This window comes from Brachyistius frenatus, unplaced genomic scaffold (assembly GCF_029030835.1).
Source record: "Brachyistius frenatus isolate BFR_SWC_R1_liver_20210118 unplaced genomic scaffold, ASM2903083v1 Contig_32, whole genome shotgun sequence".
NCBI lineage: Eukaryota > Metazoa > Chordata > Actinopteri > Embiotocidae > Brachyistius > Brachyistius frenatus.
The window spans coordinates 570,927-592,727 of NW_027210631.1; the positions used below are offsets into that span (position 1 = coordinate 570,927).

Sequence of the window (21,801 nt, forward strand, 5' to 3'; positions counted from 1 at the left end):
TTGCGTCCATTGAAAGTAAAGTCAATTGTACCTCAAAAATGTACTTAAGTTTGGTACTTGGTTGCTTTCCATCAAAGATGAACTAGATGACAGTTTTACTATCATCAGTCTGATTCTTCATTTGATGGTTCATTTTGCTGCTAAAAATCAAGCAAATATGCAGCAGATTACACAGAAATCACCACAATCCATTGAATTTTTTTATCTATAATTTGAGCAGCACCACTGATGGCCATTAAAACCATGTCTACTCACATTATGGCCTTTATGATCAGTCACCATGGATAGTCAAACTCTTTCTGCAGTCTTATTAGTAAGATTAAATGTAATGGTTTACCTCACCGGTAAACCTCGCTCATCGGTGCGTCAGCCCTCCTCCGCCTCCCACCCAGCCCCGCCGCACCTACATCGCATTATTAAACTTGAATAAGCTCATCAGCATACAAAGCAGGAAACCTACCACGGCGGAATCATACATATTTATCTGGATGTGCGTGCACTCATACTGTAACCCCCTTGTGTTGCACATGAGCCTGACTGGCTTCCTGCTGCAGGAAGAGCCGCGACCACGGTGCTTGCAAGTGGATATTAACAGTAGCATGTCTCGCTTTAAGAAGCAGATATTTATTTGCGAAACATCTGAAGAAACACGAGCTTTCATTTGAACCGCACATTAAAACATGCGCGCCTCGCCTGTAAAAAAAAAAAAAAAAAAAGGGTTTGTTTGGAAACAGAGCAGATGGAGTTTGGTTAGGTTCATCAGAGCAGTTTTGCTTCCAGCATATCGAATATAGTTTGTACACACAGAGGAATTTCTGAATCTGGTAATGCCTGCAATACATATTCATCTGCTGCACTAGGAAGCACATAATCAAACAGAGGGGAAGACAAAGACAGAGCATGGCCTTGTGAATACTTGTATCACCTGTGGGTTACCCTCTGCCTTCTCACTGATTTTATTTTTTCTCTCTCTCTCCTTTCCTTCTATCAAAACCAACTTTCTCCTCAACAACAAAACTCCCTGTTTGCTGCCCGTTTGGGGATGATTTCCTACACTTTCCTTTGTTTCCTCAACCTTCCAGCTGAGAGATCAAACCCCTCTTTCTTTTTTCTTTTTTTTTTTGCCAACATGGAGTCCGCTGTTGATATTCCTTCCCTCCTTCCTTTTTTCTCCTTCCTCCTGTGAGATTGCTGTTGTGTCTTATGGCTTTTTATTCCTACGTGATGTTAGATGGGTTCATGTAGGAGTAGAAGCCACTAAACACGCGGTGAGTGCTCGGCGCGCTGGCCAACACATGCAGTGAGCGTCCTGTGGATGTGACAGCTGCCATGTTCATGTCAGGATCCGGCCCCTGATCAAGAAAGCACACAAATAGTTCAGATTGGGTTTTTTTGTTCAGAATAATCTTTGTAGACCGGAGTTGTAATGGGAAAAGTCTTCATTGAAGAATTGGTTATAAGACAATGGAGCAGAATGCACAGTGAGTTTGGGCTGATAAAATCCATCTGACCAAATCTTTGGTTGTGAACAGACCTACTTTTCCCACCTGCATGCTGCCTGCATGTGGCCTGAATTTCAAACTCCTTCCTCCCTTCCTCTGCCTCGGGGTCATTGCACAAAACTGGAGCTGGAAAGTTCTCAAAATAGAGATCAGGAGTAAAGGATAGCTACCACAATTCAAATTAAACAACTTGCAGAGGTAGGTCATCAGTGGTGTTTGAAAATATAGACACAATCCATTTGTATATTATTATTATTATTATTATTATTATATATATGATGCTGAAGGTGAGGACATACTGTGCACAGAAACCTGTCACAGGCTACTGTAACACTTAAAATTATCAGTGTGTAAAAGACCTTTTATACAAATCCTGCAACACATTAAAGTCACATTTTGGACTTAAAATAAATGTGAAACTATCAATATCAAAGCTGTACTCAGTCACAGTAGTGCTTTAAGTCAAATGCTAATATCGTCATGCATATAAAAATGACTTTTCTAAAAGTTTAACAGTTATTGCAGATGAGTTTATAATGGAACTCTATGAGGGGAAATGCCATTTTGCCCACATAATATATTTTTAGTTGCAATACTTGAGTGGCCAACAGGACAAACCAATAAATAAATCCATTGTCTTAGTTTAGTGGGTTTATCTTAGTTTGCTGAAACATTTCACTGTTATCAGCAAGGTAAATCCAGGTGCTATGAGAATGTCATTACTCCCAAAAACTACTGGAAAATTTTTAATTTTGACCAAGCGATGAAGCTCAATGAAAAGTTGGAGGAACAACAAAATATTTACTGTTCAACTTGAGGACACATATGTGGGTACCAAATTTCAAGGTAATCTGTCCACTAGTTGTTGAGATATTTAACTTAAAACCATAAAAGTTAACTTTGCCCTGGAGGTAAAGTCTTACAATCAATTAATTATGTTTTTATTGTTCATTCAGCATTTTCTGTGGAAAAAAAAAATCAATGCATTCAGATAAGTTCCATTTTTGGCCATTTTATATCACAGATGCTCTTCTGTAAAGATGTTTTTTTTTTCTTTGGACTGATTAAACTGATTTTTACCTTGTTATTCCGTCATCGTAAATCCTTAAGCTCCCGCCTGGAAACTTTAACTCGTCTCTGAAAGTTTTGTCTGCTCACAAATTAGGTCAAAATTTTTGGCCAGTTCCAAATGGCTAACATTTATCAGCGGTAACTTTCTGCCTGAGCTGAACTTGGTGTCAACCAATTAAAGCAAGAAATTCAAATTATGCTGCCGTTGGGTCCTGTGGGGGTTCGGGGTTTAAATGTCAACCTTCTCCTGCTTGTATTTCCTGTAAAATAAGTGTCTCCTTCTCCCTCCTGAACTGACTCTGAACAAAAGCCTAAATGGTTTGTTGTTGAAAACCAAAAACTGCATTATTAATCCCTGGATATTACACGAATTTTGACACATGCTTGCAATTGTGTGACATTACTTCTGCACCGATTTGAGGTGGATAATTATTCAAGATGAAATTGTAATAGATGAGGGCTGCTGAGATTTAATGATTCATTTAAGGCTGTAAGTTGTTGTGATCTAATATTCAGTGGGTGGGTTGGGAAGTTTCTTTTGCTTGCATTATCAGATTAATGTATTTTTTAGGTTCCCACTCCTACGTACGTTTTCGCCCCCTTTTTTTTTTTTTTTATCTAGACATGAGGAGGTCTGAAAGAATAGTAGAGCAAGGGAGACCCATTAGAGGAGGCTGAAAGAGGATTCAATCCTCGACCGGCGGGGGTCCATGGGAATCTAAAGGTGGGAATCAACCATCGTGGCATCTATGGAAAAGAGCCTGCATTATTTAAACCAGCCCTGGCATATGAAGGGGAAGTTGTATTTGAATAGATTGCTGCCATCCGCTCTTTCGCCCGAGGGTGTGTACGCCTATTGCTGCGTTCCTCGGTTATGATCTGACTGCGCTGCAAACCTCACATTTCCAAAATGTCAGAATGATCAGTGAAATAAGACAAAACAGCCTCATTTTCATTTTGACAGCTGTGCATTTTTTTTTTTTAATTTTTTAATTATGCAATGTCTTTCATGAGTCCTCGAGTTATGAACAAGGTCATAATCCTCAAGTTCGGGTAAAAACACAAAAATCATCACCATTGGTAAAATGGGATTTTCATCTGACAGCTGCAATAATGTACTGTGTTTGTGTACAGTAGGTTTAATGTATGAGCGCTGTGCTACTTTATGTACACCCCCCCCCCCCTCAGGCCACACTTTGATTTTCCTGTAATAAATAATGCTCTTTTGTGTTCTGTGCTTCATTTGTTTCCTGTTTTAACTTCAGTGCTGCTCAATAAATTATGAATCCTTACAGTTCAACCTGCTGCATATCTCGTTTCATTTGTCTGTTAAACTCTTCTCTTTTTTTTTCTCTTTTTTTTTTTTTGGAGGGGGGGGATTAGGTTGTTGTTTTTCAAACGTCACACACATGCACACTCCAAATCTACACACAAACGCACATCAGATCACCACAGCCCAGTTTTGGGGTCTTTTCTTTCAAGATATGCAGTTGAAGTCGGATCTCTAACTGGATTTGATTAAAAAACTCGGGGCAAAGTTGACACAAGGGGCAGACTGCTTTACTGTATGTGCACAACAAATAAATAAATAATGAGCAGCAGGAATACAGCATTAAAGACATGAAATTATTGATAACATCACATTTAACTGTGTATGCTTCAATAATTGGCTTATAAGGAAGATGTTTATAGACACAAGGTACTGAAATAGCAATTACAGAACCAATAAATGTAACTAAATCACCTAAGTACAATTTAATTACTGTCATATGTTACTCGGTGTATGTTAAAGCTGCTTTAAGCCTTGAAATTGTCATACATAACGCCACAATTGCACAGAGATTCATTAAAGAATAAGAATGTCATTCTTGCTGCACGGTGTTATCCCACAAGGTTATCTAACAGCAGGTGAGCTAAAACATTGTTTAGGGGTAACTGATGCAGAGGATGAATTGCAGAGACACAGCGTGATTCTTTCACTTTCCTTTCACAGAGATTTTGGGCAGCAAAGCTCGCCTACACACACCAGCTGGCTGTTGTCTGGGGGAATCGCCTCAGCCATCTCTTTTCTGATGAAATCAGAGGAAATCCATGAGCAGCCCAAGGCAGACCACACATCCCTGTTTTGTTTTTTTTACTCCTTCTCTATTCAATAATTCTCAGTGATAGGCCTCTCCTCTGAGCTCTGGCTCCACTCCTCATTCCAATTAGTGAAAGGCAAAGAGTCCCCCTTGTTTGTCGGCACGCAAGCAGTAATTGGATAATCCCTGAAATTTGGGAGAGTGCACAAAAGGGAATCTGTAATTAAACCAGAAAGTCTGTCAAATATTGACACAGATGAGTCCTGCAAAGCACAGATACAGAAGATGAGTCAACATTATTGGGCAAGTTTTTAGACTTCGGCAGCTTTATGCACAAGGGCAAAATATGACATTTTGTCAAAGTTTTGCTGCTAAAATAAATCGGATGAAAAATCAAATCCATCCTAATTTAAAGATGAAAAAAACCTATGCATAATCCCTTTGTCTAATTAGCTTTAAATCCACGTCTAACGTGTCTCGTCATGTTCTCTGACACATCCTGTCATGAGCTCGGTAGATTTAGCTGGTGAGCTCATGAGGGAGGCTGATTGCAGCTTTCAGCCGGCTGTAGTTGTTTCATGAAAAGATCAACTGTTGCAGCGTGTAACACATCTGCAGGTAAACACAGTCAAATTTCCAAAGTGGTGAAATGTGACAGCTGCTCCGAGAAAACACAAATCACTGTAGTAACAAGTCATTTTCCAAGAACCAGGACTGTCAGCCAGACTCGTGGTGGTACGAGGCTGCACTGACGATGCTAATGAGCTGATGTTTAACCGATATTAAATTTAACACGCTTTAACAATGTTAGCATGCGAAGATTTGCTAATTAGCGCTAAACCCAAAGTGGATCTGAGGATGATGTCATTAACATTAAAGGCATTTAGGCATAAGCCAATGTGTTGAACAAATTAAGCATTGTTTCAACCAGGGATCAGTGTTACAATTAATCTTGAGGAGAGCAGAAATGAGTGCCACAAATTCCAGAAATCTCTGATACTTTAGATATTTCGCTCGCATCTGCAAGAAAACAGCCTAATGGTGATACTGGAGGAAAGCACCAGAGGCAGGTACATCTTCTGGGTGCCATAGATGTCTTTACTAAGTCCAGTTAGTATTGTACTAAGTTTCATGGCAGTCTGACCAATAGTTGTCATCACACGTTACCCTGCAGGTTAGTGGATTATAGGTCAGTAGGATCATAGACCGTATATAAAAATGGACATCGTCTTTGGGTCTGAAGCGTGAAGCCAATGTGGCAGTGCCCTACAGTACAATACCACTAAGGACCACAAGGGCAGGGCTCTGAAAACTTCTGGCTCCAATAGACTCCCTTTCAGAAAGCGTCAAATCCTCTCACGAAACACTTCGTCCGTACATTTTTTTCCTAGTAGTCATCATGGTGTCGTTCGCTAGATTCTCTCCTTCTGATCAGTGTTCTGGTGGTCTTTCTGAAAATAAGTCAGTAATTAGTTGGGTATGAGGCCTATGATTTAGGTGTTTTTGGTTTGATTGACATTTCTGAGGTTTCTGGTTTAGGTAGGCGGGTAGATTGTCCTCAATTCTCAGTCAGATCCACTCCTCACTCTTCCCCAGCTCAAACAAATATCGTCACTTCTGGCTCCAAACATAAAACAAGACGAAATGCCAATGGCACGGCAACGGCCAAAATGGTAGACGCGAGGCTTCAAAATGGCAGTTGAAAAACCCACGGGTGATGTCACGATGGGTTGCCATGAGTAGGTTTTGTCCTTTGGGGAAAAATGTCTGTAAAAAAAAAAAACGTCATGGCAACTCATCCGTTTGGTTCATTGAGATATTTCCAGTTGTCTACTTACCAGCTGACCAACATCCATGGAGCCGCACCGCTAGCATGGCTGGAATCCTGTGAAGTTCCCAAGAAATATGAGCCCTTGTTTTGCAACCTCTGAACAATGAAAGTTGGGTGGCTTTCACAAGCCCACATGGCATTTTGGAAACGATTTCTGCACAGTGTGACCGTCCCATTGTGACAACAGCGTGCTGAGTTGCACAGATTTTTCTCAATATCTCACTAAAACCCATCACAACGAGACGTCTCTACTCGGAGTCCACTTAATGAGAGTGTAGCGTCAGCGTTCTGGCTGCAATTACAGTGCTTAGGACTCTTTAATGATATGTTAATGGCTTGGCTGTATTACCTCTCAGCTGCCCAAACAACATTAAATACCCTGCGGCTGATTAATCCTGCGTCCACAAAAACACCCAATTAGAGGGAAAATGTTTGAATCAAGTACTTCCAACAGCATCAGAGCAGAATAGATACGCACCAAAAGAAAGCCTAAAGATATTTTTTAACAAAAACACAATAAATAGAGACGATAACTGAAGCTTTAAGATCAACTTATTCATGTCTTACCCTGAAAACTATTTTAGATGTTGGGATGGTGATCTAATCCAGAAGGACTTTAGAAGAGTTAGGGATACTTTACTCAAGGGCACAACACCAACACACACAGCTGTTCACGGACACTTGGTGTGACGCGGGTCAAACCTGCGGCCCCGCGGTTACATAACGCTCTGTCTAACCAGCAAGCCGCCCTGCCTACTCACTGCTGCCGCTGGGTCGGCATCAAAGTCACAGAGAGAGAGAGAGAGAGGCTGGTAAAACAACTAGCTCGGCATGTGCGAAGGAAGTGTTAAATGTTAAAACCACTAGAAGGCTCTTAAAATAATTGTAAGTTACAGCCAAATTAGCAAGACACGGTTTGGAGGGAAACTTGAAAGAAAATATCAAAGCAACAACATCCTCCTTTGATTTCTAGAAACCAGTCCTCTGGATTTGTTTTTTTTATAACGAGACACCTTTCACTCCTCAGCATTTGCATTGTGTCAGATACAATTAATCCGTGGTACGTTTCCAGCAGCTCCCAACACAGCTTCACTCTCGTCAACTCGTGATTGCTGTCAGCGTCGAAACTCACAGGGCAATAGTGATAATTAATGTAGAACATCTGATGTCTAACTCATGAGGGGGGGGGATTCAATTTCCAGGAGTTCCTTTTGCAACGTACACGCAGCGGTGACAAAGCACCTTCGAGTCCACAGAGGAGAGGAGATCCCAACGCCATCGACAAAACAACACACAAACACCAGCAGTGTAGGAGGAGAGACAACAGATAGGTGGTGCATTATGTCTTGTAGTTTCTGACACTTGGGTATTTTCTCCTCCAGTATATATTGGTAGGTGATAAAATGAATATAAATTTAAGCATGGTGCATTGTATGGATGTAGAAGTCTGTCAAACTTTGCTGGACCAATAAAACATGATTCTTTCAAAAGATATTCCCACACTTGGGTGTTTTATGGTGTTGATGGAGAACGCTGTGGATCCAAAATGTCTCGTAGGTCTTCATTTAGGTCTGAAATCTGGTGACTACAAAGGCAGTGATTCACACAGCGTCTCATTACCGTGCCTGTTCATAGAGTTGTTTAGTGTTCCCTGGTATTGTTTTTATAACGTTGTTTGACTCTGTCTTTCCTGCTATGACTAGTCAAAAGGCCGACTGGCTGCACCAGAGATAGGTATAGGAGATTAGGTGAATATTTATGGTCGATAGTATTTTTAATTCATATTCATTTTGATTAGTTTGTGAACATCTGATTTGATCTTAACACTAAAGCAATAAAATGTCAGATTTGCTGGACAGAGGCAACAGCAGCTAGCCTGGTGGTCTGGCAGACCAAAATTACCTGCCTGAATATGTGAATATGTGGGTCTGGCTTTTGGGGCCAACTGGAAATCCATTGCTCAGAGTCCTGTTTTAGTTGAATGGTCATCCATCCTTGGATTTGGTGAACGGGGTCATTGTCACACTGGAGGAAACAACTTCCATCAGGTTTTTCCTGCATTTTGTCATCTGTCATTTGTTATCTAAATGACATTTCAGCTGGAGTTTTTTCCTCTTTTACCCAAATGTGTCTGACTCCTGTTACAAAACCTAATTCTTGCAGTCTGTTGAATAATGTATGTTCAAGTTATCATTTTATTCTGTTTTTTTTTTCTTTGTGTTATTGCTGTGTTTTTGTCAATGAATAACTAAAGTAAAGGTCTATTTTTGGTCTTTGTAGCGGATGTTCCAGTGTACTAGCAGATATAAGTGGCGTCGAAGATGCAGTCGTGTCTTTGACTATAATATGGTAACCTTTTTGACTACTAATACTTGTAGTAGTGCTAACAATCATCATTTCCTCCATCGTGAAAGCCTCTTTCAGGGGGTCAGACAGGTCTGTGCTTTTACCTCCATCTCGTCTGTCTCTTATCACCTCTCATCAGCAGGGGAGGAGAAAGAGGTTGGAAGGAGGGGGGGTCTGCTCATCCGAGGCGAAGAGGAGAGCCAAAAGAAGGCAGCATCCTTATCAAAGGCCTGGGTGCTGAGCCTCAGTTAAAAATAGAAACCGAGGGAGATTGGCATCGATTTCTGCAGGCGTTGACGGCCCGATTGACAGCAGCACCGCGGCGTCGGGCTGTTGAGCCATCGAGGGAATCCGCCAGACTGCGTATGATGAGATGAGATGGGAAGATAACTTCTGACAAGCCCTCCACCCGCCACCCATCTCTAATCACCCCGTCTGCACACACACACACACACACACACACACACACACACACACACACACACACACACACACACACACACACACACACACACACACAAACATGCACACATGGAGAGAAAAAGTAATTACCACTTCCATGCACGCACACACACACTCTCAGGGACACGTACACACTTTCTGCCCCCTGAGCAAGTAATGGGACTTTGGCTGGCTGAGCGTCCACCTGTCCGGTGTCTCCTGCCAAGTCAAAGCTCATGTGCTCGCACACATACAAAATACCCCTGGAAGTCCCTCCACAGCCGCCAGCTCCCGTCCTTAAGGGTTATCGCACTAAATTATCTTCCGTCAGTAAATACTGCCTAATATCCATGAGACATCCCGAACGGCGATGTCAGTGACCTTTGTTTTACTGCTATAATTGAACCCCACTAAGTGATTACTGTTATTGCACCGTCCGCTTCACTGTGCCTCAAACTTCGACATCTCCCCGCGGTGTTAGTAGCCATTCAGTCAAGGCAATGCACTCAGCGGCCTTTCATCAATATTTTTGTAACGTGAAAATAAATAAAGCAAATATTTTCCCAACACTACTGACTCTGCCTTTTAACATGCAGTTCAACATTATCTTCTTCAACTTTGAAGTGTTTCAGTCCAGTTTCCCATCAGGGCTGCAGTTAAGATTTTAATAGTCAAGTCATGAGTCAAAGTTTGAAGAAGCAGTTATTCCCTACAACTACAGCAAAATTACAATAAGTTATTTTTTTAAAGAGTTATTAGACAAAATGTAGACGTGTAAAATAAAATATTTTATTCCTTTTTTCTTTTTTTTACTGGATTCTTTTGTTTAAAAAAATAAAGGCTCTAAAGACTTTAATCAACCTTTGAAAAAAGCCTTTTTTTCCAATCTTTGCTAAAATCCCCCAAATTCTCAGAAAAAATACTGAGGACATGTGGTAGCTGCATATGATCTTGTTTACATTTTAACATCAACAGACTCCAGTCGGATTTAGAAACGGAGTCTCTCCATTGTTAGAAATTTATTTTGGACTTACACAGTGTGCTGAACAGAAGAACATAAAGACTTGCATATATTTCACAAACCGCCTCTGTGATAGAGTATATTTAAAGTCCTCTTCCACTCTCAACTGTGTTTTGTTACTTTTATAGGTTGTTTTAGCTTCACTGTGCAGAGTGATGTATATTCAGAGTTTGACATTACAACGGTTGTTTCCAAATTCATCTGCTGAAAGTGGAAAGAGTTGAAAGCGTGCACCTGCGTGTAGGATTTCTGACATCACAACTAGTTTGGGATCGTTAAAAAAAATTGAAGCCATCATCAATGAAAAATATGGCCTAATTTGTTAGTTTTCCTGCAAATATTTGATCAACTTTTCACTTTAAACACAAAAATATGTAGTTTCAAAACCGCCAAGGCAGAAATACAAACATCGATTTTAACTTTCTAAATTAAAAAGTAAATTATGTGTTTTGATCTGTGACCTTCATCTCTCACGCTCTCTGCAACCCTTCCTTTCTCTGTTGAATGTGAAATGATCCAGTACAGGCAAAATAATCATCATTAAATGGCAAAAGTTTGACTTCTTATAATTAGATGATTTGCACCAATCTGCCACAAGGACTCTGTCAATCTGTCAGCATGCTCCTCCTCCTGTTAAAAACCGCCGGAGAGACAATTACCCTGGGCTGCTCCTAATTAGAAACTCATTGAAATTTATGAATGCCTGTTATGAATTATTGAGTTCTGTTTCCTGTGAGGGATGCCATTAGGGATGTTTCAGCAAGTGAGTTTACAAGTCCCTTCACTGGTGTGTCACGTTTAGCTGTAATATAGGAGGGTATGTGTCTCCCTCTAGTGGTGGAAAAACTCCACATTTAAAGTAGTGATTGTAGAAGATGGAGTCAAACCTGACACCCGCCTCTGTATGGTTTTTATGCTCCATCTTCCCAGCAGGTGTGTTTGGTAGAAATCACTGACGAGAGGTCTTTTGTCCTCCTGCTGAATGGGAAGAAGATGTCAGCTGTGCCCCGTGTAGATCGCTGGATCACAGCTCCTTTCTCAGATCGAGATGTTTGTCCATTTGTGTCATTGAGCTTTCTGTGTTTGCTGGAAGGTGCCGTTCACCAGCTGCTTCTGTCAATGGGAAACAGTCTGGGTTGCACTCATTTAACAGGAACGCCAAGAGTAGACTCTGTCCCTGCTACTTTTCACTCAACCGAAATCAACGGTTATGACAACTGATGCCAGATATTTTCTGGCTCCAATTTGGGAAATGTGCAGATTTACTGCTTTTCTGTTTTAAGTCAGTGTAAAAAATGAATTGCTTTCAGAGTTGGACAGTTGGACAGCAAAACCAGCAACTTTAAAACATCACTACGGGCATTTTTCATAGTATTTTCTGACATCTTATTGACCAAAATATTAAAATGAACTGTTAATTGTGGCTCCATTAATGTAACCTCACAGTGTAACGAAGAGGCTTATGTTGTATTCATGTCATATTTTGTTATGTTAGTTTGTTAGTGACCGGTTTCCCAAGAGCAAAGGTATTCACATCATTAAAATCATAATTATGCTCCAGAAACTTTAAAACTAAACAGATATGTATTCATAAACTATCCCCCTAGGAAATTAACACCAAATAAATTGTGTTTTATTGATAGTTCTGGGGCTGCAACCAGTGATCGTTTAGCAGACAAATTAATACTTTATTTATCAAAATTGCTGCAGATAAATTTTCAGGCAAATGACTAATCAATTAACCAAAGAATCATTGCAGCTCTCTTCAAATTACAGGATTTTATCCTTCCCAGAAGCAACCTAGAAATCATAGTCATCTCGTCTGATTTTATGAACTCAGGTCTTTTATATGTTTCTTTCACAAAAGAGAATTTCTCTAACCCTCTTTAAAGTAGCTGTATTTGCACTTTATATTTGTTCTTTTTCCCTATAGATTATTTTGTTTTATAACCTTGAATAAAACGAAGAATGGGTCATGATTGTACATCAGCCCATGGTCATATCCGTGAAACGTCCCTCCTTGTACATGTGGCCACATCATTTGTTTAAAGTTGTACAAGTTTAAACAGACATGCACAACATGTATGTATACATGCCAACTGTCAGCAATAATACAAATACAATTATAAAACATATTATAATTCTTTCTGGTTTAACTGACACAAGGCGAACATAAATAATTCCCCCCATCCCTAAAGATTTTATTCTATCCCTTATTTTTACAAGTATATAGTTGATGTCATTTCCTAACCTTTGAACAAGTATTTTTCTAAACATTTTCCTTTTACCGGTGTCTCTGATCTCTCTTTTAGTTTATTTTCCTCACTGTCTGTTTCTGCTGCTCTGCATTATGTGGATTATCGTTATCATTTGTTAAGGGAGAAAGTACGAGCGCTTGTTTTGATGCAGCTGATATCCCTCATGAAAATGCAACAATCATTGTCATTTTGAAATGAGATTGCGATTGAAATACGATTAATCACGCAGCCCTCTTTCAAAATTAACCCGATGTAACGACTGGAAAGAATCCTCAATGCAGCACAGCCAGACCCATATATTCACACAGTAAGTTTGGGTCTGTTAATACCAGGCTACAAAGGAGCAGCCAATAGTACAAAAGGCTCCGTAAGGCACCGAGAGGTGAGGACTAAGTTTTACTGATGACTCCACACATCTGACGCTGGTGTTGGTGTGTAGCTCTAATTTCATGCAACAGGATTATAAGAGCTTTGAGCTCATTAACAAAGTAAAAATCTAAATAGATTTAATTTTGCATTAATCTACACATCCAAATCAAAAAAATGATAAGAAGAGATAACATCAGAAATGACATCAGTGGAACTTGTAACCTGCAGATTTGAAGTAGTGAAATTGGTATCTGCTTTAAAAGGGCAGCAGCTAATTCTGCAATCAGCAACTTGAACTGTGATCTGGTGCATTGTGGGAAGGGACAAGAGCTAAAAAAAAAAGCTGTGATTCCGAACAGATTCCTTTCCCATCCTTGCTAATCTGTGTCTCTGTAACATGTCTCTCTTCTCCCGAGGCTACAAACTACTAACTGGATACTCACCGCTGTCACCTGCCATGCCAGCCTCCACAGTACACGGAGAGAAAGAGAGGGGTGACAGTCCACTCACCTGAAACCGTGAGTTTGATTGATCAAGTTCAACAGAGCTGTCCTCAGTCTTTTCATCCCTGCTGTCCCCGCCTTTCCCGTCCTCTCTCCTATCACTCTCATCTTCTGATGCAACTATCGTCTGTTTAAATGCAAGCGTGGACAAGATGGTGTTCGACATGAAGGAGAATTCTCCTGCAAGATAAAACATTAACATAAAGCGTTGTGCTGACTGAAACTGTTGGATACAAACTCATTTCTGTGCAGTGACTCTAAACTTTGTGTGGAAGTCTATAACACTAAAGATAAAAAAAAAATTAAAAAAAAGAAGGGTTAAGCTAAAGCATTATATTAACAGTATTGTCAAATTATTACAATAGCCCTTTACAAAATGCCAAATATAAACAGGTCTTTACTTTTAGTCATGTTTTGCCTCTGTTTTTTATGCAGCAGAATCTTCCTCAGATCTTCCCGATCAGAGATAAACTGCTCAAACATGAAGGATACCTGGAAAAGTGAAAAAGAGTGGAGTGATGTTCGATTGAAAAATCTCCTACGTTTAGATTCTATTTTCAACATTGCTCTTGACATGGGGCAATATTTTGAACCGGAGTGGACAATAACAGCAACGTCCAAGAACTTTACGTACACTTGATGTACCTTTGAGAAACTCTTCTAGTGGGTAGAAGAACTCCCACACGAGGATGTGCAGCACTGTGCTGGGAACACTTCCTTGGAGAGGAAAAGGGCAATGGTGTTAAATTGTTCTCATCAAACCAAGGTATAAACCTCTGAGCTACTTTAAGACATCTGTAAGCAAGCAGGAGTGTGCAGCTTTATTTATAGACTATCTGTTTGGGTAACCTTGGCAGCATGGGGACTGACAGGATTGGGGAAACCCTGTGTGCGCGCGCGCGCGCGCGTGTGTGTGTGTGTGTGTCTTGATCCTGCCAAGAAGCGCAAGAGAGGTTAATTTTCGTAATGCATAGTCAAGCCAGCGTGTCCTTATGTCAAACACCGAGGCACAGATCTTTCCCACCTCGCCCTCCTTGCAGTTTGTTGTCCTCTTTTGGAAAATGTTGAGGTGTTCCTGGTCGGCACCACAGTCAACAGGATCCACCTTCTGTAGAAATTCCAACATTGATCTAAAAATAAAATCCAAATTTTAATATATTATTACATATATGTTTACGTTACGTTTTTCACTTTAACATGCCCAGTCTTTAGTTAATAAAGTTAATTAAAAAAAAAAATCAAAAGATGCCCACAAATAGATTTAATACCCACATTCACTCACCCGAGCTCTCAGTCCCCAGAATAAACTGAGTCCTCTGTTTGTAGTTAAGAAGCTCTGGGACCATCTCTGTCACCAGTGTGATGAATTCCACCAGTGTGTCATACTGGTCCACATGTCGCTTCAGGGCCACCTGCCACAGACAGGCAGACATCAGCCTCGGAGGAGGAACCAGGAGGCGCAGCGATGACAGGGAGAGATGAGGATCTGACAGCAAGGAATAAGTTAAAAAAAAAATAATAATAATAACTCATAAAGTTACATAGGAACACAAATAAAATTCCCACACAGCCCGTAGCAGCTTTGACTGTCCGATTATATCAATAAGGCACTCAGTGAAATGGCAAACATTGCCACGAGAGGTCTCCTTAAATCTGAAATTTGTTTCAAAACATAAGAATCTTATTAACTTCTTATACTGTCTTATATGAGCTAAATCTTTTCCTCACTAACAGACGCGTCCCGTTACATGATTGTCATGTAATTCTCGTACCCGACCAGGCTTAAGTATAAATGCGTAGAGACAATAACAACTGCCCACAAAATATCTCATATTTCTCCCATAAATTGATGCATACAGAAGGAGACCGATATCTGGCCTTGCTTGGAGAGAGAGAGAGAGAGAGAGAGTCGCTACGCTTTGCCAACTATTGCAGCCTACGTAGTTTAACGCAGCGGATTTGGACGTTAGAGCCAATCTTTACTTTAATTTCAGTAGATACTAATACTAGTATTATCGCCCATGCATATACTGTCCGACGAGAGCGGCCGACCTAATACATATTTTTGACAGATTGCATTCGACTAGTGACAACAATAATAACACTTCCAAGTGATATGGCCAAAAATGATAAATGAGAACCAAAGACGACTTCAACTGTAAGTCAAAAATGCTCCTCCGAGCCTGTATCTAATTCCTTACATGATATAATATATATAGATATATACTGTACTGTATATACTGTGCATTTTATATTTAATATTTTTTTTACTGCTATTTTATTGCTTTTTATTATTCTATTATTATCTTATTGCTTCCTGTATGCTGCTGTAGCGAAAAAAAAATTCCCTTTGGGGATTAATAAAGTAACTACCTAACCTAACCTAACCTAACCTAACCTAACCGTATGGTAACGTATGCTGTCTGTTAGTTGATACATACCAAATTATTGCAAGTTAAAACAACCTAATAAAAGAATGTTTTCAAATTGACACCATTTATTCTGATGGTGCCAGGAATACCGGAAGTGTCGCAAGTCACCAGAATTGCACCATTGCTGAATATTTGCATCTTATTTGCTTCTCATTTCTCTCATGAGATGTGCTTCATGTAACAGTTTGGATAGCACAGTGTTTTGCTCAAATTAGTCATCCATAACATTAGATAACGAAGATAAATTGCATCAATAGCCTTTTGGAAATGTGCAGTCCTCTGATAATGATTTTTACAAATGCTGGTGATTATTTTGAGGTGGCGATGTCTTTTGAACCCTAAGAAAACTGTTTATCATTTGGGATTTGAAAAGATTTTTGCTTTGTTCAGCAGATATGACCATGTATCAAACATGTCTGTGACACCATCTGGGTGCGTTGTAAACCTGCAACAGTTAAAGCAGTAAAAATCTTTGGCACACACCTTTATTAGGCTCATACAATACACATTTGTTTGAACAGAAATTCCTCTTAAGTAACATGATGTAAGAAATTAGCATCTTAGTCTATATTCACATAAAGTACGTGTTTAATACACATGAATGGTTACTGAAATGAAAATGCACCAAAACAACTTATTTTGTCATAAGGAATGAACCAGGCTTTCATTTATTTAATATAGTGTACATTCTCACATCTTGTCTCCGCGATCTCCCACAACAGCTTTTTCCATGTTCTTGTGAACTTTGAGGTGTATTTTCATTTTGGATTTTTGCGAAAATGTCTTGTGACAAATCAAACACTCGTGAGGTTTCTCCACCGTGTGCGTCGTCATGTGTTCCTTCAGTCCTGAACTGCTCTGGAACGATTTGTCGCACTGCGAGCAAGGATACGGCCTCTCTGCCGCGTGGAACCTCCGGTGTAGCGCCAGCTTTACGGCTGAGGCGAAACCTTTTTTGCAGGATTCGCACTGATAAGGCCGCTCGCCTGTGTGAGCGTGTGAATGATCCAGCAAGGCCTCGGAGCTACAGAAGGACATACAGCATGTGCTGCACCCGTACGGTTTCTCTTTCATATGCATCCGGAGGTGCACGGTGCGTCTCAGTTTCTTGTTGCACAAAGTGCTGGCGTACGGGCCCTTACCAGCGTGAATGCGCACGTGGGACTTAAAGAGTGAATTTGTCGGGAACCTCTTGCCGCAGTACGAACAGGGAAACGGCTTCTCTCCTCTGTGACGTCGAAGATGAACCTTGAGCAAAGACTGAGAACTAAATCTCTTCTCGCAACGACTGCAAGCAAAAGCAGGATTAGAGTGAAGGAGGAGATGCTGTTTCAGGTCGATGCCGCTCCCATATTTCTTGTCACACCGAGTGCACTTGAATGGCCGTGTAAACGAGTGATTGTGGTTTTCCAAGGAGGAACGGGATGCAAACGTTTTGCCGCACTCCAGGCAGGTGTTCTCTCTGGCTCTCGCAGTGGTTTTGCTGAATGGGAGAGAGACGTCGGCTCTGCTTCCCGTCGAGGGCCGGATGGGGCTCTCTTCCTCCTCGTTTCTTCTCAGATCCAGATGTTCCTTCGCTCCTTCCACTGAGCTGTCAGAGCATGTGGGTGGCTGGAGGGACGATTCGCTGGCCGTCTCTGCCGACATCAAAAAAGAAGGGTTAGGCATAAAGTTACGGTGCTTTTGGTAAATGATTAAGGGTGATATCACGCTTTCCTTGTTTGTTTTAGACCTTCTGACTTTTCAGTTTTGGTCCGAACCAAAATAACAGGTGTGAAAAGTGCCTCGGACCACAGCCTGGATCAAAGGAACCAAATTTTATCCGACTAAAAAAAGATGATCTCGTAAAATATTTTCTGGACAATTCAGACTTTCGGACCAAATACAGGAAATTGAGGCAGCGCACCATCACTCATTAAACAATAGAAGAAGAAAAAGAAGTAAAAAAAATTAGCCACAGTAGCACATGGGGAGAAGAGGGGGGAAATTTAACTGGAATTTGGTCCGACAAAGAAACAACACAGAAACTTACAACCTTTTTTTCTGAGAGCAAAACAGGTGCTGGTTGTAACGCCATAAAAATAACAATATAGTGGCAATAAAATGAATCTGTTTGTACATTTTTCTCCAACTAAATTGAAACAGCTACCGGTTGAATTGACAGCACGTCGACGTCAGATGCACGACGTCTAAAAAACAATGAATGTCAAGTATTGGTGCGTCGTGACGTCATGCAAAGTTCTTCAGTGCGCTCGCAAAATTGCGGTGTGAAACCAAAATGAACCAGATCAAATGTTTACAATGTAATAAAAAGCTTGGTTCAGACCTCCATGCAGACTCTGTGGTGTGAAAGTGTCCTAAGAAGTGTCTGAAAGCCAACCGTTGAACCTCGGCAAGAATATCTCGCGTACAACACGAGACGTGCTCACCACTGTCACCAGCGTCCTCGGAACCCGGAGACGAACTGAGCGGTGACTGTCCATACGTCTCACTTTCAACAGAACTGTCGTCCGTCTCTTCACCGTCCTCACAAGTGACTTCTACTTCACAGCTGTTTCCTTGCAGCAGTGTCTTGTGTTCGGACTCTTCTTGATTTCGTCCCTGTGGCTCATCCGTGCAGTGTTTTACGTCTACGCTTCCCTCGTCTATTCTTGGATCGAGCTCATCTTCAGAAGCCACTAAAGTTTTTTTAGTTGCGAGCGTGGAGAGGATGGTGTCTGACGTGAAGGTGAATTCACCTGAGAAAAAGACAATATTCATGTTAATGAAAGGGTGAAAATCCTTTTAAATGACCACCTAGTTCCTGCCATTGAACTTCACTATCTTCTCTTTCCTCATAGGAAATAAACACAGATAACCAAATCTTCACTCAGTTCAAATAACTCCAGTAAAAATGGGAGTTTCCAGTTAAGCTTACTATTATTATTTTTTTATGTATCAGTGAAATTTCAAAGATTAAAAAGGAGCATCTATCAAAATACTAAATCTAAACACATTTTTTACTTTTGGGTAACTTCTGCCGCTCCTGTTGATGCTGCAAAATTCTCTTCAGATCTTCAGAGACAAACTGCTCAAACTTGTAGTCGAGGGTGGAAAGATTAAACGTGGAGAATACCTAAAAAAGAAATCATGTGATTTTTATATTTTAAGTCTCAAAACTCCTGTTTCTTCTTCCCAGACCATTCTTTACTATAAGAATCTACATTAATCATTGATGTTGGTCAAAGAAAAATGTCAATAAACAACAGGTTTTTCTCCGATTTTCCAACGTTTGAATTACAAATCCCAAATTTTAAGAACCTGACAATTGCCACAGTAAATTTCAGTATTTTTCCTGTCTTAAATGCTGCTGAAGGACTGGACAGCAGCCAAAAGTAAACGGCATTTGTCCATCAAGTGGCTGATAAATTAGTTCAATCGTTAGCTTTTCTTGACTCTCCTGTATACCTGTGAAAAACTCGGCACTGGTAGGAACTCCTCCAGTCGGTAGAAGAACTCCCACACCAGGATCTGCAGCGCTGTATCAAAATTAGGTCCATACAGGGCTGGGAAGACCTCCTTCGACAGGAACAACATCCAACATGATTATACACCGGTCAAACAGGAGATTATTCATTTTAACAAATAGATGTAGATGCCATTTTAAAAACTTACAACTGACCTTGAAAAATTTGTCTCTTTCCAATTCATCTCTCAACAATATTTGAACCAGCTCCACAAATGCTGACTTTGAAATCTCCACCTCTGCATCTTGGTCCTGTCATGAAGTCAAGGAAAAGATTACTTACTTAAACAAAAACATGATGGATTTCTGCATTTAAATATGATTTTTTTTTTTAAAAAGATAAATATTTCAGAGTAAGCAAAATCAGCACTTTGTCTGAGATCTAAAGCTATTTAAACACATCCTACATTGTGTAAAGCATCTTATTGTAAACACTGCCTACCTCTTCACACACGTGGTTTGTTGTCCTCTGCTGGAAACTGTTAAGATGATTCTGAAAAGCTTTAACGCCAACCTTATCCATCTTCTTTAACAGTTCAAGAATGAGCTGAAAAAGCACAAATTGATACATATATATTTATTTAGACTTAATATTGCATCCAAATGCTGTACAATTTCAAAAAACACTGCAGCAAAACAAACTTATGAACAAGGCTGCCCTCGATATACTGTTTTAGGCTTTTACATGCCAATAATGTTTTTTCTTGCATGAAAATCGTGACCCAATACTGTAAAATTGAACCAAAATAATAAAAAATAAAAAATCCAACTCATGAATGCAATGACAGAACGTCCTGAAGATATGACAAAACGTGGAAAAACACCCACAAATGGGTCTCAACTCCCACATTCACTCACCCGAGCTCTCAGTCCGAGGACCAGCTGAGTCCTCTGTTTGTAGCTCAGAAGGTCCGGGACCATCTCTGTCACCAGCGTGATGAATTGTGCCAGCGTTTCATACCGGTCTACGATCCTCTCCTGCGCAACCTGCCACATGCAGGCTGACATCAGCCGCAGCGGAGGAACCAGGAGGCGCAGGGACGACAGAGGAAGATGAGGCTCTGAAGGCAGATGACACAAATAAACACGACATTTAACTTACGCTCAGACTTAACCCACACAGCTGCCCAAAGTTGATATTGAACACATCCCTCAGTAGCACCTGTGACGTGTTCAACCACACCATAAAAAGGTTGAGGTTGCAGTACAGTACATTTCTCATTTAGTTGACAATAATTTATTTAACATCAGAAAATAAGTCAAATATGCCCATTTCAATGTTATAGTTCTGTTATACTAACAATCCAAAACGAATTCAATGCACAATTTAATGATATTGAAGCAGTCATGTCGAGAAAAGAAAAATTTTGTCTTGCACATTATTGCTCTTTAACGCTGTGATTAAATATGATGGACAGCTGGTGTCCTGGAATATAAATATAAAACTGTTTTTAAAAATGTATTGGGCACAATTGACACAGTATTGTTGACGGTTTGTCAACTTGTGCACTTTATAATAATAAATTTTTTTTAAACATTTTTTTTTAAATTAAACTGATCTGATGTGCATCTTTAATCTCATAACTGCGGATCAGACCTGCACAATGTTCAAGAGGAATTTGTAACCATCCTTCCTTTCTCCTCGTGTCTTGCACCAGTGTGCTATAGTCCCCGTCCTGGGTACCACTCCCTCCATGTTGTCGCTCACTCCTATTTCTTTTATTGACTATTTCTTGCTCTGACAAAAACAGCAAACACAGCAGCTCCTCTTCTTGCTGTTGGACAGTCGCCATTTCCGTTCCTGATGCGCGTGCTTGTGTTTCTTCTTCTTCTTCTTCTTCTTCTTCTTCTTCTTCTTCTTCTTCTTCTTCTTCTTCTTCTTCTTCTTCTTCTTCTTCTTCTTCTTCTTCTTCTTCTTCTTCTTCTTCTTCTTCTTCTTCTTCTTCTTCTTCTTTTTTTTTTTTTTTTTTTACAGCGATTATTAATCCAGCCTCTTTAGTACTTCAGCGCCACCTTCTGCTCTGGAGGGTGAATAAAACAATAGACTTGCACTCTAATCATTTCATCCAAAGCTATATTTTATCCTTCATGCTTTACATTGCTTTTATATTGTTTTATCTTGGTTGTTTGTATATAATATATATATATAATATATATAGATATATATACTGTACTGTATATACTGTATATACTGTGCATTTTATATTTTTTTTACTGCTATTTTATTGCTTTTTATTATTCTATTATTATCTTGTTGCTTCTGTATGCTGTTGTAGCGAAAAAATGTCCCCTCGGGGATTAATAAAGTAACTACCTAACCTAACCTAACCTATAAAATCCTTGCCGCCACCTGAAGTAATCCTATACGTCACCTTTACACCTATACATATAGTAAACATCACACCAACACTACAGCTTCACAGATAATATATGCTGGTGCA

At 40.1% G+C, this 21,801-nt stretch overlaps 1 protein-coding gene and 1 long non-coding RNA gene across 4 annotated transcripts in view; one reads left to right on the forward strand and one right to left on the reverse strand.

Moving 5' to 3' along the window:
- LOC138621728 (uncharacterized) overlaps positions 1 to 3,873 on the forward strand; it is a 50,712-nt gene extending 46,839 nt beyond the window's left edge. Inside the window, exon 4 of the long non-coding RNA XR_011310957.1 lies at positions 1,083 to 3,873. This is a non-coding gene — a long non-coding RNA (uncharacterized lncRNA). The remainder of the gene's footprint in view (positions 1 to 1,082) is intronic.
- A 12,466-nt stretch (positions 3,874 to 16,339) lies between these two features.
- LOC138621729 (zinc finger protein 260-like) lies at positions 16,340 to 21,153 on the reverse strand. Of its 3 annotated transcripts, none has more exons than XM_069699968.1 (8): positions 20,958 to 21,153; positions 20,219 to 20,421; positions 19,815 to 19,907; positions 19,517 to 19,612; positions 19,303 to 19,413; positions 18,859 to 18,970; positions 18,285 to 18,593; positions 16,340 to 17,492 (listed from the first exon to the last, which is right to left on the reverse strand). In XM_069699968.1, exons 1-8 carry the CDS (start codon positions 21,151 to 21,153, stop codon positions 16,546 to 16,548), a joined length of 2,067 nt encoding a protein of 688 aa, XP_069556069.1. In that variant the 3' UTR covers positions 16,340 to 16,545. The 3 variants fall into 3 exon arrangements, with proteins under 3 accessions (XP_069556069.1, XP_069556068.1, XP_069556067.1); XM_069699967.1 differs by having other exon boundaries at positions 18,288 to 18,593; positions 19,803 to 19,907; XM_069699966.1 differs by having other exon boundaries at positions 19,803 to 19,907.
- Positions 21,154 to 21,801: the final 648 nt, after the last annotated feature.